The sequence below is a fragment of the Esox lucius genome, chromosome 20 (assembly GCF_011004845.1).
Source record: "Esox lucius isolate fEsoLuc1 chromosome 20, fEsoLuc1.pri, whole genome shotgun sequence".
NCBI classification, from domain to species: domain Eukaryota; kingdom Metazoa; phylum Chordata; class Actinopteri; order Esociformes; family Esocidae; genus Esox; species Esox lucius.
In genome coordinates, this window is record NC_047588.1 from 36,104,859 (window position 1) to 36,118,411 (window position 13,553).

General features: G+C 41.6%; 1 protein-coding gene across 5 annotated transcripts in view; it reads right to left on the minus strand.

Moving 5' to 3' along the window:
* Positions 1–13,553, minus strand: part of tfpia (tissue factor pathway inhibitor a) — a 48,683-nt gene that overhangs the window by 5,344 nt on the left and 29,786 nt on the right. For all 5 annotated transcript variants that reach the window (XM_010889923.3, XM_020041484.3, XM_020041482.3 and 2 more), the window contains exon 2: positions 10,625–10,828. In XM_010889923.3, coding sequence (XP_010888225.1) covers positions 10,625–10,828 — 204 coding nt within the window. The remainder of the gene's footprint in view (positions 1–10,624; positions 10,829–13,553) is intronic.

Below are 13,553 nucleotides of genomic sequence, written 5' to 3' on the forward strand. Positions count from 1 at the left end.
GAGGGAGAGAGAGCAGGATAGATTAGACCTACTTTGGCACAGAGGGAGATAGCGGCTGGACTGCTGACACAGTCATAAATAAAAATGCAGTGGCAAAAGATTGGAGAGAGCTGATGTGACTGGAGACAGGGAGAGTCGAGAGACAGGTAGATGGAGAGAGACAGTGAGAGTAGAGAAACAGGGAGAGAGACAGGGAGAGAGACAGGTAGATGGAGAGAGACAGGGAGAGAGACAGGGAGAGGAGAGAGACAGGGAGAGAGACAGGTAGAGGAGAGAGACAGGGAGAGAGACAGGTAGATGGAGAGAGACAGTGAGAGTAGAGAAACAGGGAGAGAGACAGGTAGAGGAGAGAGAAAGGGAGAGAGACAGGGAGAGGGAGGAAAGTAGGAAGTGTACATGCTGTGTAGAATACTCCGTTCATACTAACCCGCCAAAACTAACCTGTGAATTATTTACTTGAAATGTATCCAAATGGATATTGGCAACAGAACTGATACTTTTGTTTCCTGCAGCCAAACTAGTGATGATTTCAGGAACGTTTTGACTCCGATTTGACAGGAATGTCACCGCATTACGTTGAGGATAAACACAGGGAGGGAGGCACCGAGGTGCAAAGTTTAGCATCTTGGTGGAGCTACAGAGAAAAGCTCTAGTGTCAATTAAGCATGTGATAAGCAGAATGGAGTAGGCAGATCTCATAGATAGCCCAGATCCCATCCTATTCATCATAATAGCAGCGCAGATTTACCTCTGTTGGAGGAACAAATATCCCACAACAACCTCTCACCAGGGGTTTGCAAGGATGGGTTCTGGCTGAGCTATTCGCTTTTAGTATCAACGTCCCATGGGCAGGTGAAATCATATCCCAGTATCACTGCCAACAAATTATGTGAATAACTGTATGAGTACATGAACCTTTATGAAAGTGTGAAATACCATCCATAAATTAAACAATACTTATTTTGGTTCACATACTGTACCTTTACAAAGTCTGTCCACAGTGGACTGAATTACAGACCTGGACACTTTTCTAGCATATATTATCCAGGAGCGAATTAATCAATCCCTGCCCCCATCTATAGGATAATGTATGAAATGATTGGCACAGGGCCAAGTCTCCATAGATAAAAGTCATGCAATATCCCGCCTCATCATGGCTCCGCTCTGCCATTTATTTATAAAGGAGCCTAATTAAAATATTTCAGTAAGTGGGCATCCATCACCAGGAGAGATACGATCTAGATGAACTGATACAGCACCAGAGTCACCCTCAAATCTGTTGCGAATCATCTTTGTGCTTTTTATAGTCTCCCACTGTCAAAGCCTTTAACGGTGTATCAGTTCCTTTCTGTGAACAATGATTTACCTGACTCTGTAAAAGTATTCCAGAGTGCCACTGACCTTAACACTAACACAACCAACAGAGAGAAGTGTTTTCTTAATTGTATTTTTTAGATGTGAACTATCAGAATGTTGAGTAATTCAAAAACATTTCGACGATTGAAAGGCCTCTGAGGTGTAAAATGTGGTGTGTTTTGGTGGGGAATTACTGGTGAGCCATCAGAATAATAATGTTCCTCTTCCGCTCTTTCAAGGATATGGCTGTATTCCATGACATATTCCCTGGAAAACTGAGGTTGAAAGGAGAGGGTGATTTAAGGCACAACAAATCTGTACCATGCACTCGGATTCAGACTTTTACGAGGATCCCCATTATCAAGTGCCAAAAGCAGCAGCTACTCTTTCTTGGGTTGACACAAAACATATAACTTATATAATACAAAACATGAATATACAAGTCTGGGACTAAAGCATTAATAACCAACATTAAAAATGAGAGTATTGCATGACAAATACAGATAGTGAAACCATTCATTACGTCAGGGTCTGATATTCAATTCAACCTTGAACAAACAGGTTTTATTAAGGAGCAACAGGGAGATACCTCAAGCACAGAAGCTAAGGTAATGTCTCCCTTGCCTTCATTGAGCAGACCCATTTATGTTCAAATGCCCTGTGAACGCAGAAAAATAAATTTCCCCAGCAGAGGCACACAATCTTCCAGACTGCAGCAAGACAGTTGAGGATATATAGTGAATAGCTCTGGACCAAATTCATGAAATGAACTGTGTCCCTTTGAAACATGACCTTGTTGTAATATGCCACCCTTAACACTGTCTCAGATGATATTCTGCGGGATGATGGACCAGTTAATAATAATAAGGGCGAGGCTGAGTTAATTAGTTAATTAATAAAATTAACAGGGTTCCCTTGAACACTATGTGTATATACACTGCTCAAAAGAATTAAGGGAACACCTAAACGTTCGGGTCTCGATGATCAAAATATATTAAAGACCAAAGTCTTTACTGTACACTGTATAATTCTTTGAGAACAAAATGACGTAACAACGGTCATTGGAAACCAAAAACACCTACCAATTGAGGGCTGGATTCAAACTCACACAACATCAAAGTAAACAATTGAAATCACAGGCTGTTCCAACTTGCGTGGATTTCATCACAGCAACACATAATGGGACTCAGGAGTTTGTTTGGCCCCCACATGCCTGTAAGCACTCCTAGCAACGTCTGGGCATGCTCCTGATGAGACGGCCCAGATCACACCCACTTCTACCCAGACCTGGGTCAGGGCATCAGTGAGCTCCTGGACAGTCTGGGGCGCTACTTGGCCGGCGTCGGATGTACTGATACATAACATCCCAGAGGATCTCAATTGGATTCAGGTCTGGGGAACGTGAGGTCCAGTCAATGGCATCAATGCCTTCATCATCTAGGAACTGCCTACACACTCTGGCCACATGAGTCCGGGCATTGTCCTGCACTAGGAAGAACCCAGGCCCCACTGCATACGCACCCCTCCAAGGATTTGCATCCCCAGACCATCACCGACCCACCGCCAAACCAGTCATGCCGGATGATGTTGCAGGCAGCATAACGTTCACCACGGTGTCTGGTGTTCTCTGGCAAAAGCCAGTCGAACTGCACGGTGCTGGGCTGTGGGCACAGGTCCCACTAGGATGTTGGGCCCTCATGCCACCATCATGGCGTCTGTTTCCGACAGGTCAAAAACATGCACACCAGTAGCTCGCTGGAGGTCATTTTGTAGGGCTCTGGCAGTGCTCCTCCTGTTACTCCTCGCAGAAAGGAGCAGATACTGGTCCTGCTGCTGGGTTGGTGCCCTTCTATGGCCCTGTCCAGGTCTCCTTGTGTAATGGCCCGTCTCCTGATATCTCCTTCATGCTCTTGAGACTCCATCCTGGAGGAGCTGGACTACCTGTGCAACCTGAATGGGGTGCAGGTATGCTACCAGTAGTGACAAGGACCCTCATGCTACCAGTAGTGACAAGGACACTAGCAAAATGCTAAACTAGAGAAGAATCAGTCAGGAAGGATAAGGAGAGAGCATTTGTCTGTGGCCATCACCAGCAAAACCATTCCCTTTTTGGGGGTGGTCTTGCTGTTGCCTCTCCAGTGCACCTGTTGTAACTTTCATTTGCACCAAAACAGGGTACATTGACTCACAATCACTTATGCTTCCTAATTGGACAGATTGATACCCGTGAAGTTAATTGAATTGGTGTTATACTGTGATGAATACGTGTTCCCTTAATATTTTTGAGCAGTGTATATTTAGTATTTGAAAGACGAGCCCTTTGAAGTAATCTATAGTGGATTTACTAGTGATATTCCGACATGAAATATTGTTAGCACACGGGTGTTAGAATACAACATTAATGGAAGTGATGCAGGAAGGAAATGCATTCCAGTAATATTTCGAATTGCAGTAAAAAACAGTGGCCACTAGGTAGAGTTATTCTTCAATAAATCCTACGGCAGGAACAACTTCATCAGGACAAACAGAAAGAACTGATATCCCTGCATGTAAAAAAAGGACGTAGGAGGTTTTCAACCACAAAATAAAACCGGTGTTATCCTTGACACTGAGACCCTTTGAAATGCTGTCGCTCTCATAACTGCATACAGTAGAACCACAGATGCCCGCTCCCCTGAAGAGGCTTTTCAGAGGCGTTACCACAACAACATAGATAGTTCTATGGAATGGCGGGGCAGGGTAATGATTTATACGCAATTTACGCACCAATGTCAAAAAGGTTATGGTCTTTCATAGTTGGCAAGATAAGCTTTGACAAGACTTCAACACAACCCGGGAATTCATGATTAGGGACCCAAACCAGTGTAGATAAATACGCGTGAGTAGGAAATGACTTGGAGCAACAACAAAAAAAAAAAAAACACTGAGCTCAACACTAGAATTAGATCTTTTATCTTTAGACCCCCCCAAACCTTACAGCCCCCGTTATTCTAAGCTCTCATATTGTTCAGCCTGTCAGTTGTAATTTAGTGCGGGAGGGAGGTTTATTTACTATTTCCTGTTTCATATTCATAGTGAAGTCCGCTCTGAGGGCAAGATGGAAGCAAGGAGCCGGAGGAGGTTCCACTGTCTGTTTCTGGTTGATTATGCTTCTGACCTGTCATAGTGTATTTGTGTGTGTGTGTGTGTGTTTGGGAGTGGGTGTTTGTGTGTTTGGGTGTGTATGTGTGCAGTGGTGAGGTGAATAGACCATAATGACCTGACTCAGGATGGGTAATGAAACTCTGTATATTCCGGCGTAGTCACACAGCCATAAACCAATGAAATGGACAGGCAAGTTGTTGAATAATCCCGCTATTCTTAGGCCTATTCTGCACATTTAGATGATGACTAAGCCTAGTCCCAAGCCTGGAACAGTGTGTGACTGTTGTGACCGGCCTGGAGTCTCAGATGTGGGCTTTGTGTTGGTGGTCAGTGAGGTGTTTCTTCTAAACAATCTGAAATGCCTTGAAAACCTGGAGACGTGTTGTACACATTCACTGTTATCGTACACCGTCTGAATTTCAAGGCAGTTTGACCACATCCCAAAAGGTTGAAAGTACATTTTGGTCATTTTCACTCAAATGGGGTTCCCTTCAGTTTTTCAGTATTCCTTTCAGGGCTTTTAGGCAATATGATGTCCAAATAGACATCATTCATTTTACATGTCATCTTCAGTTTTGGACCTATTCCACTTTTTCTGTATTCCCATTTTGATACCTACACTACTGTTCAAAGTTTGAGGTCACTTAGAAAAGTTCATGTTCAGGAAAGAAAAACACATTTTGTGTCTAGTAAAATAACACCAAATTGATCAGAAACACAGTTTAGACATTGTTAATATTGTAAATGACTACTGGCTAGAAATGGCTGATCTTTAATGGAATATCTAAATAGGCATTCAGAGGCCAATTATCAGCAACCACCAGTCCTGTGTTCCAGAGATGTGGACTCGAGTCAAAACATGGAGAGACCATATTCTGTTCAAGGAATTTCCTGGTGATTAGTACAGCATCAGTCATTGGGGGTTTAAATGGTATGTTCCTCAATTCACATTTATCATGTTGACTAACCAAAAACTCATTTGATCACCTCCATGTTTTCTTAACCATTGACTTGCAAAAAATAGGCATTTGATCTTAGCTGTGGAACTTAGGACTTACTTGAGCCTTGCCCATCATTACTTGGGACTTGACTTGGTCCCATGTCTGTTGTGTTTCAAAGGCACGTTGTGTTTGCTTATCTAAGTTTATAATTTTAAAAGGCAAACTGATCATCAGAAAAGTTTGTTAGCACAGCTGAAAAAAGAAGCAGTAAAACTAGCCATCAGCCATCTAGACCATCAGCAATTGTGGGTTTGATTACAGGCTCAAAAAGGCCAGAAACAAATAACTTTCTTCTGAAACTATTTATTTTCTGAGAAATGAAGGCAATTCCATGCGAGGCAATTGCCAAGAAATAATGTGTGGACTACTCCCTCCACAGAACCGTGCAAAATGTCTCTAACCAGAATAGAAAGAGTAGTGGGAGGTTCCCAGTGCACAACAGAGAGAGAGGACAAATACATTAGAGGGTCTTGTTTGAGAAACAAACACCTCACAGTTTCCTTAACTGGCAGCCTCATTAAATAATACCTGCAAAACACCAGTGTCAACGTCAACAATGAAGAGGCAACACAGGGATGCTTTCTTTTAATTGGGCGGTCGGAGATATGGCTTTGTCTTTGTAACTCTGCCTTGAAGGACAGCATCTCAGAGTCGCCTCTTCATTGTTGATGTTGAGACAGGTGTTTTTGCAGGTACTATTTGATGAGGCTGCCAGTTGAGAACCTGTGTTTCTGATCAATTTGATGGTATTTTAATAGGCCAAAAATGTGTCAAGAACAAAGACATTTCTAAGTGACCCCAAACTTTTGAATGGTACTGTAAACGGCTGCTTCCATGCCTTCCAAACCTTCTCCATACTTTGTTCTTCCCATCATTCTTGGTACAGGTTGATCTTAGTTTCATCTGTGGATGGAAGCTTATGGACGGAGGTGAATGTCATGTATGCCAAACGTCAGCATTGAAACCTTAATGACTTGGAGAAGATCTACAAAGAGGAGTGGGACCAAATCCCTCCTCAGATGTGTGCAAACCAGGTGGCCAACTACAAGAAACGTCTGACCTCTGTGATTGCCAACAAGGGTTTTCCCACCAAGTACTAAGTCATGTTTTGCAGAGGGGTCGAATTACTATTTCACTGATTAAAATGCAAATCAATTGATAACATTTTTTACATGCGTTTTCAGGATTTTTTTTGTTGTTTTTCTGTCTCTCACTGTTCAAATAAACCTACCATTACAATTATAGACTGATAATTTCTTTGTCAGTGGGCAAACGTACAAAATCAGCAGGGGATCAAATAATTGTTTCCTTCACTGTATGAATGAACTGCACCTTGTGGTGAACCCTCTGTATTTGCTCTTGTGAAGTCTTATCCCTATGGCATACTTGGATAATGATATCCCTACCTCCTGGAGTGTGTTCTTCACTTGGCTGGATGTTGTAAAGGGGTTGTTATTTACCATGGAAAGGATCCTACGATCATCCACCACTGTTGTCTTCTGTGGACGTCCAGGCCTGTTTGTGTAGTAGACCTTACCAGTGTGTTCTTTTTGTCTCAGAATGTACCAAACTGTTATTTTGGCCACTCCTAATGTTCCTGCTACGATATCTCTCTGATTTTCTCTCTTTTTTTTTGCAGCCTAAGAATGGCCTGTATCACTTGCATTGAGAGCTTGCATGGTTCACCTGGAATCAACTCCAGAACTCCTTAATGAAGAAACAACGAAGGAATTGCCCACACCTGTCCATGAAACATCATTTGAGTCCATTTTTCAATGAAAAAAAAAAGGGGGGCTGTAATTCTGAGAGTCTGACCTTTAATCCTATTTTCATGATTTAACTGTAACTTGGATTTATTTTGGTAAACATTGTGTCAGGGTCTAATTATTTCCAGACCTAACTGTATATGAAACACCTGCACCCAATGACGCAGATTTGCACCAGCACCCAAAAGAGAGGAATCTGTCCACTAAGACAGTGGCTTCAAGAGCCCAGACACCCCATACCGCCACCTGGAGGCAGGGACCGCACTGCTTCCCCCATCACACAGGTTACTCTTTGTTTTAATAAAACGCCCCCCAGGGCCCAAAACACCTGTCCTGTGTCTAGACCCTGTGTCCTACCCTGTTACAAGATATTTAGTGATGCGTCAGTCCCACAGGTTAAGGACCATGGAGGGGTGGACCAATGGAAGAAGAGACACGGTGGCCTGCAGGAGACATGGGAAGCAGCTGGGGGGGACAGCAATCAGGAGCACCATAAGAGGAGTCGGACAACCGTCCAACAACCCCCAATGGAGACGAGTTCAGCCTTAGTTCCATTTTGACACACTACCTACCTTGCTGGTTTGGTTCCGTTCTATGTCTTTCTTTTGTTTCCTGTGAACTAAAATGTCCTTGGGCCAATACCTGACATCATGTGTCCAGGGTCCTTACCTTGCCTTACTACAACACTATAAAAAGGAAAAAAATATATGTGTTAACCCCCTTTAGTTCATAATTGGCAGAGGTACTTTTGGCAACAATGACAACCATGGGTCTATTTGAAGAGGTCTTTACTAGCTTCTTATTTACTAGCTTCGTCTTTACAAAATTGCTCAAGCTCTGACAAGTCGAATGGAGACCTTTGGTGTACAGGAATTTTCAACTCTTTCCACATATTCTCAATTGGATTAAGGTCTGGGTTTTTGACTGGGCCAATCAATGACAAGTCACTCCAGCGTTTTCTTGATTGGCTGTGTGCTTTGTTGTGCTGACAGATGACTCTTCATCCCACGGTGGATCAGGTTTACTTCAAGGACCTCCTGTATTTTGCTTCATTCAGTCTCCCCTAATCCTGACCAGTTTCCCAGTCTCTGCCTCTGATAGGCATTTCCATTGCATGATGCTGCTACCACCATGCTTAATGGTAGGGATTGGATGTCTGTGTTAGGCTTGAACCAATGTAGCCGCTTAGTGTTGAGGCCAAAAAGCCTAAATTATTTTGGTCTCATCAGACCATGCAATCTTCTTCCATTTCATCTCAGAGTCTTCCACATGCCTTCTGGCAAACTCCAGCTAAGATTTCTTCAACAATGTCTTTCTTTTTGCCACTCACCCATAAAGGCCACTTTTGTGTCTCCCAGATCAACCAGGTAATACTGTAACTCATTTAACAGTGCCATAGGACTTTTGGTGGCCTCCGGATACTCAGTTTTTGAGGAGGCCCTGTCTAAAATGAATTCACAGTGGTGCCATATTTTCTCCATTCTTAATAATGCACTTTACTGTGCTCCAGGAATATTCAGTGCCCTGGAAATATTTTTTATGTCCTACCCATGATTGTTGGTTTTAAAGAACCATATTCATATTTGCTTTGAATGTTATTTTCATCTTCATGATGTTGTTTTTGTTAGAAACTGGACTTACTGTGCTACCACCCAGAGACAGGTGTATTTAACATGAAATCATGTGAGACAAGCTTGAAAACACCTTGCACACAAATGGACCTCCATTCAACTCATTATGTGACTTCTAAAGACAATTGGTGGTGCCACAGCTCATTCAGGTGTATTTTAGCAAACGGGGTAAATACTTATACAATAAATTGCTTTCTGTTTTTTTAATAATGATTTTGGATTTAATTTTTCACTTTGACATTGTGAACTTTTTTTTTTGTTAATCAGAGGAGAAACCCCCTAATTTAATCCACTTTATTTTAATGTTTTAACACAAATTGTGGAAACTGAGGGGGCTGAATACATTTGTGAGGCACTGTATTTCTTTTATTTAGACAGCAGGAAGGAGAGGGAGACGGGTATGTAGAGTCAGATGAAGAGAAAGGGTACAGACAGTTGGCTGAGCTGGAGCTTGAACCCTGATTGCCAGGGGGCATGTGTGGTCCTGAGTCGGGAGCTTAGACCACTACACCTTGATAAGCCTATTTCCTGACCGTGGCATATCACTCATTACAGAGTAACTTTAACACCCTGATGTCTACATTGAATTATTTTTTTCCCCCACTTTTTCCTTTCCTCTTTTGACCTCATTCTTCCCTACCAGAAGGCTGGCAATGTGCTTGACACAGCAACCGCCCTCCAGCTCTCTGATCACTACTTTGTCTCCTGTCTTTCTGTCTCCTCCCAGCCTACTCAGTCAGGCTGTACCCTGATTGATCTAACCCATACTACTCTTCCCTCTTCTGCCCTTTTATCTCTCCTTTCTGCAAATCCTTCTCCCATTTTTCTCTTGATTTGGCTTTGGCGGTATGTTCACTGTCTTGCTGGAAGATGAGTTTTCTCTCTAGTCCCAGGTCTCTCTGCAGGTTTTTACTCCATCCATTTTGCTGTACATCTTCACAAGCTTTTCAGACCTTGATGTAGGGAAGCATCCCGTAGCATGATGCTTCCACCACCATGCTTCACCGTGGTGGAAGATGTGCATTTGTGTAAGCCTCATTAGACAACAAATATCCCTGTCAAATCTAACCACGTAATAACATATAATAGAACAGATTTACTTTAACGGGAGGTAAAAGTGACCATGCCTCTTCTTAGCCTCGCCCTTATTCTTCTGATCTGACATTCTTGGTCATCTCAAATACGTAGCATCAATAATCCCACAGTATTTGAAGAAAACAACCTGACTAAGTGACCCAACCCCTTCAACCCAGCATTTTGTCACCAAATAACCAATCATTTTCTGAAGTGCAATAAAACTACATTGCCAGACTTGAATATCAAGGAACACTGGGAACTCCCTACTATTATTCAATAAAGCTGCATGCCTTAGCATCTACAGTGATGACATCAATTTGTTGATTGACTCATGGATATAATCTACTGCAATACATTTTTATATTTGACATAGCAGATTATTGTTTTGAACTGAAACAAACAACACAGTAACCATAACACAGTTAACCAGGGAACATCTTATCTTTCTAATCATTCCTAGGAATGTGAATATATAGGTAAAACATCCCGAAGAAAACACATTTGCGGCATCAGTTGTCTAAATTATATAAATAAATCACATTCTCAATATGTAGAAAGCTACATTGTAGAAAAGGGAAAAAAATAATACATACACCATTCATTTTACATCGAGCTCCAAATATATCAGAAAAAGGACCCATGAACTCACCAGATACCAGGCACATTCGCTCACATGCCTCCAAGCTCTCGAAATTGTTGGCATTGCCTTTGCAGCCACCAAACTCGAAGACCTTGCAGTGGCCTGTGTCAATGTCAAAGTAGAAACGCTCAATAACCGCCTTGCAGGGCCCTTCATCTTTCTTCAGGGCACACAACTCATGGAAAATGAAGAGCTCAGGCTGGGATCCATTTCCTATTGAGGGAAGAAAGCCAAAGTTAGCAAAATCCTATGCACAGATTCACAGCATTTATGGAAATGATCTGGTGTAACTTGGGCCAACCCTGTAAATCTAGAATATCTGCATTACAATTTAAGAAAATGTCTTTAGAATTACCGCAGTAATAGTTATTAATAATAACAGTGTTTTACATTAGTGCCCTGAATTATTGGCACCCTAGGTAAATATGAACAAAAAATGCTACTTTTTTTTTTTATTGTTGTTTATATGCTTGAGTATACACATCCTATGAATCGATTGTTAAATCGAGGGAAAATTGTTCAAAGAAAACAACTTGTTTCAAAATTGTGCATGCTATAAATGGCACCGCTGCATTTAGTACTCTGAACAACCTCCCTTTGCCAAGATAACAGCACTGAGTCATCTCCTGCAGTGAATATAAAAAGTCAACACACCCCTGTTAAAACGCCAGGGTTTTGTGATGTAAAAGAATGAGACAAAGATAAATCATGTCAGAACTTTTTCCACTTTTAATGTGACCTATAATTTGAACAATTCAATTGAAAAACAAACTGAAATCTTCGAGGGGGAAAAATTAAAAATAAAAACCTCACCATAACCTGGTTGCATAAGTGTGCACACCCTCTTTTAACTGGGAATGTGGCTGTGTACAGAATTAACCAATGTTAAATAGAAGTCTTTACACACCTGCCATCATTTAAAATTACTCTGATTAATCACAAATAAACTTCAGCTGTTCTTGTAGGATTTTCCTGACATTATCTTATTTGTATCTCAGAGCAAAAGCCATTGTCCGCAGAGAGCTTCCAAAGCATCAGAGGGATCTCATTGTTGAAAGATATCAGTCAAGAGAAGGGTACAAAATAATTTCTAAAGCATTAGATATACCATGGAACACAGTGAAGACAGTCATCATCAAGTGGAGATAATATGGCACAACAGAGACATTATCCTTCCAAAATTGATAAAAAGACGAGAGGAAAACAGGTCAGGGAGGCTTCCAAGAGGCCTACGGCAACATTAAAGTAACTGCTGGAATTTCTGACAAGTACTAGCTGTGTACTACATGTGACAACAATCTCCCGTATTCTTCATATGAATTGGCTATGGGGTAGGGTGGCAAGACGAAAGCCTTTTCTTACAAAGAAAAACATCCAAGCCCGGCTGACGTTTGCAATAGCAAACATCAAGTACCCCAAAAGCATGTGGGAAAATGTGTTATGGTCTGATGAAACCAAGGTTGAACTTTTTGACCATAATTCCAAAAGGTATGTTTGGCGCAAAAACAACATTGCCCATCACCCAAATAACACCATACCCACAGTGAAGCATGGTGTTGGCAGCATCATGCTTTGGGGCTGTTTTTCTTCAGCTGGAACCGGGGCCTTAGTCAGGGTGGAGGGAATAATGAACAGTTCCAAATACTAGGCAATTTTGGCATAAAACCTTCAGACGTCCGTTAGAAAGATGAAGATGAAGTTCACCTTTCAGCACGACAATGACCCAAAGCACACATCCAAATACACAAAAGCATGGCTTCACCAGAAGAAGATTAACTTTTTGGAATGGCCCAGCCAGAGCCCAGACCTGAATCCGATTGAACATCTGTGGGGTGATCTGAAGAGGGCTGTAAACTGGAGATGTCCTCGCAATCTGACAGATTTGGAGCGCTTTTGCAAAGAAGAGTGGGCAAATATTGCCACGTCAAGATGTGACATGCTAATAGACTCCTACCAAAAAAGACTGAGTGCTGTAATAAAATCAAAAGGTGCTTCAACAAAGTATTAGTTTAAGGGTGTGTACACTTATGCAACCAGGGTATTGTGAGTTTTTTATTTTTCCCCCTCAAAGATTTCAGTTTGTTTTTCAATTGAATTGTTCACGTTATAGGTCACATTAAAGGTGGAAAAAGTTCTGACATGATTTATCTTTGTCTCATTCTTTTACATCACAAGAACCAGGTATTTTAACAGGGTTGTATAGAATTTTTATATCCACTGTATAATGTTTGATTAGGCCAGAGAACACAGTAAGGGATTTAAGATAATTCCTCTATCCAGAAACACTCCAGATCCCTCAGAGTCCTCGGTCCTCGCTTGTAGAATGCTTAAAACTCCATATGCTTAGAAACAGTCTCAAACAACCTAGTGGTTAACTGTAATGGTATACATTTCAAGTTTAGGGCGTGTTGGTGATATTTTATGACTGCGAATGACCGAATTTACACCAGTCCGGATTTTTCATGACAATTTTCTAAATCAAAGAAATAAACATAATTGAGTATAGTGATGCCTTGTAAATGCACACGCTTATGAAATCATTTTGTATTTCAGACACTGTGTGCCATGGGACACTGAGGTTTGTCACAAACTCCAAAACCCATCACTGTACCCGTTGTAGGAGAGTGGGCTGGCTTTCACTAGCTCTACAGAGAATAACCCATTGGTACATATTAATTCACAAGGCCAGTCTTAGGCAGCTAACTATGTTCTTACCATTTCCAGCAGACTAATTATAAACAATGTCTGTGTACCCAGAACTATATATATTTTTTTTGGTGCCTTTTATGGTGCCATATGGAGAAAGGGAAAGCAATGTCCGGTGCTGGGATCCCACTACCGGGAATAAGCTACAAAAAATGTAAACATCTAGTGACTTTGAATGATTTTAAATCTATGATAAATTCTACAATGAATAATGATAAGGAGGGGAGCTTCA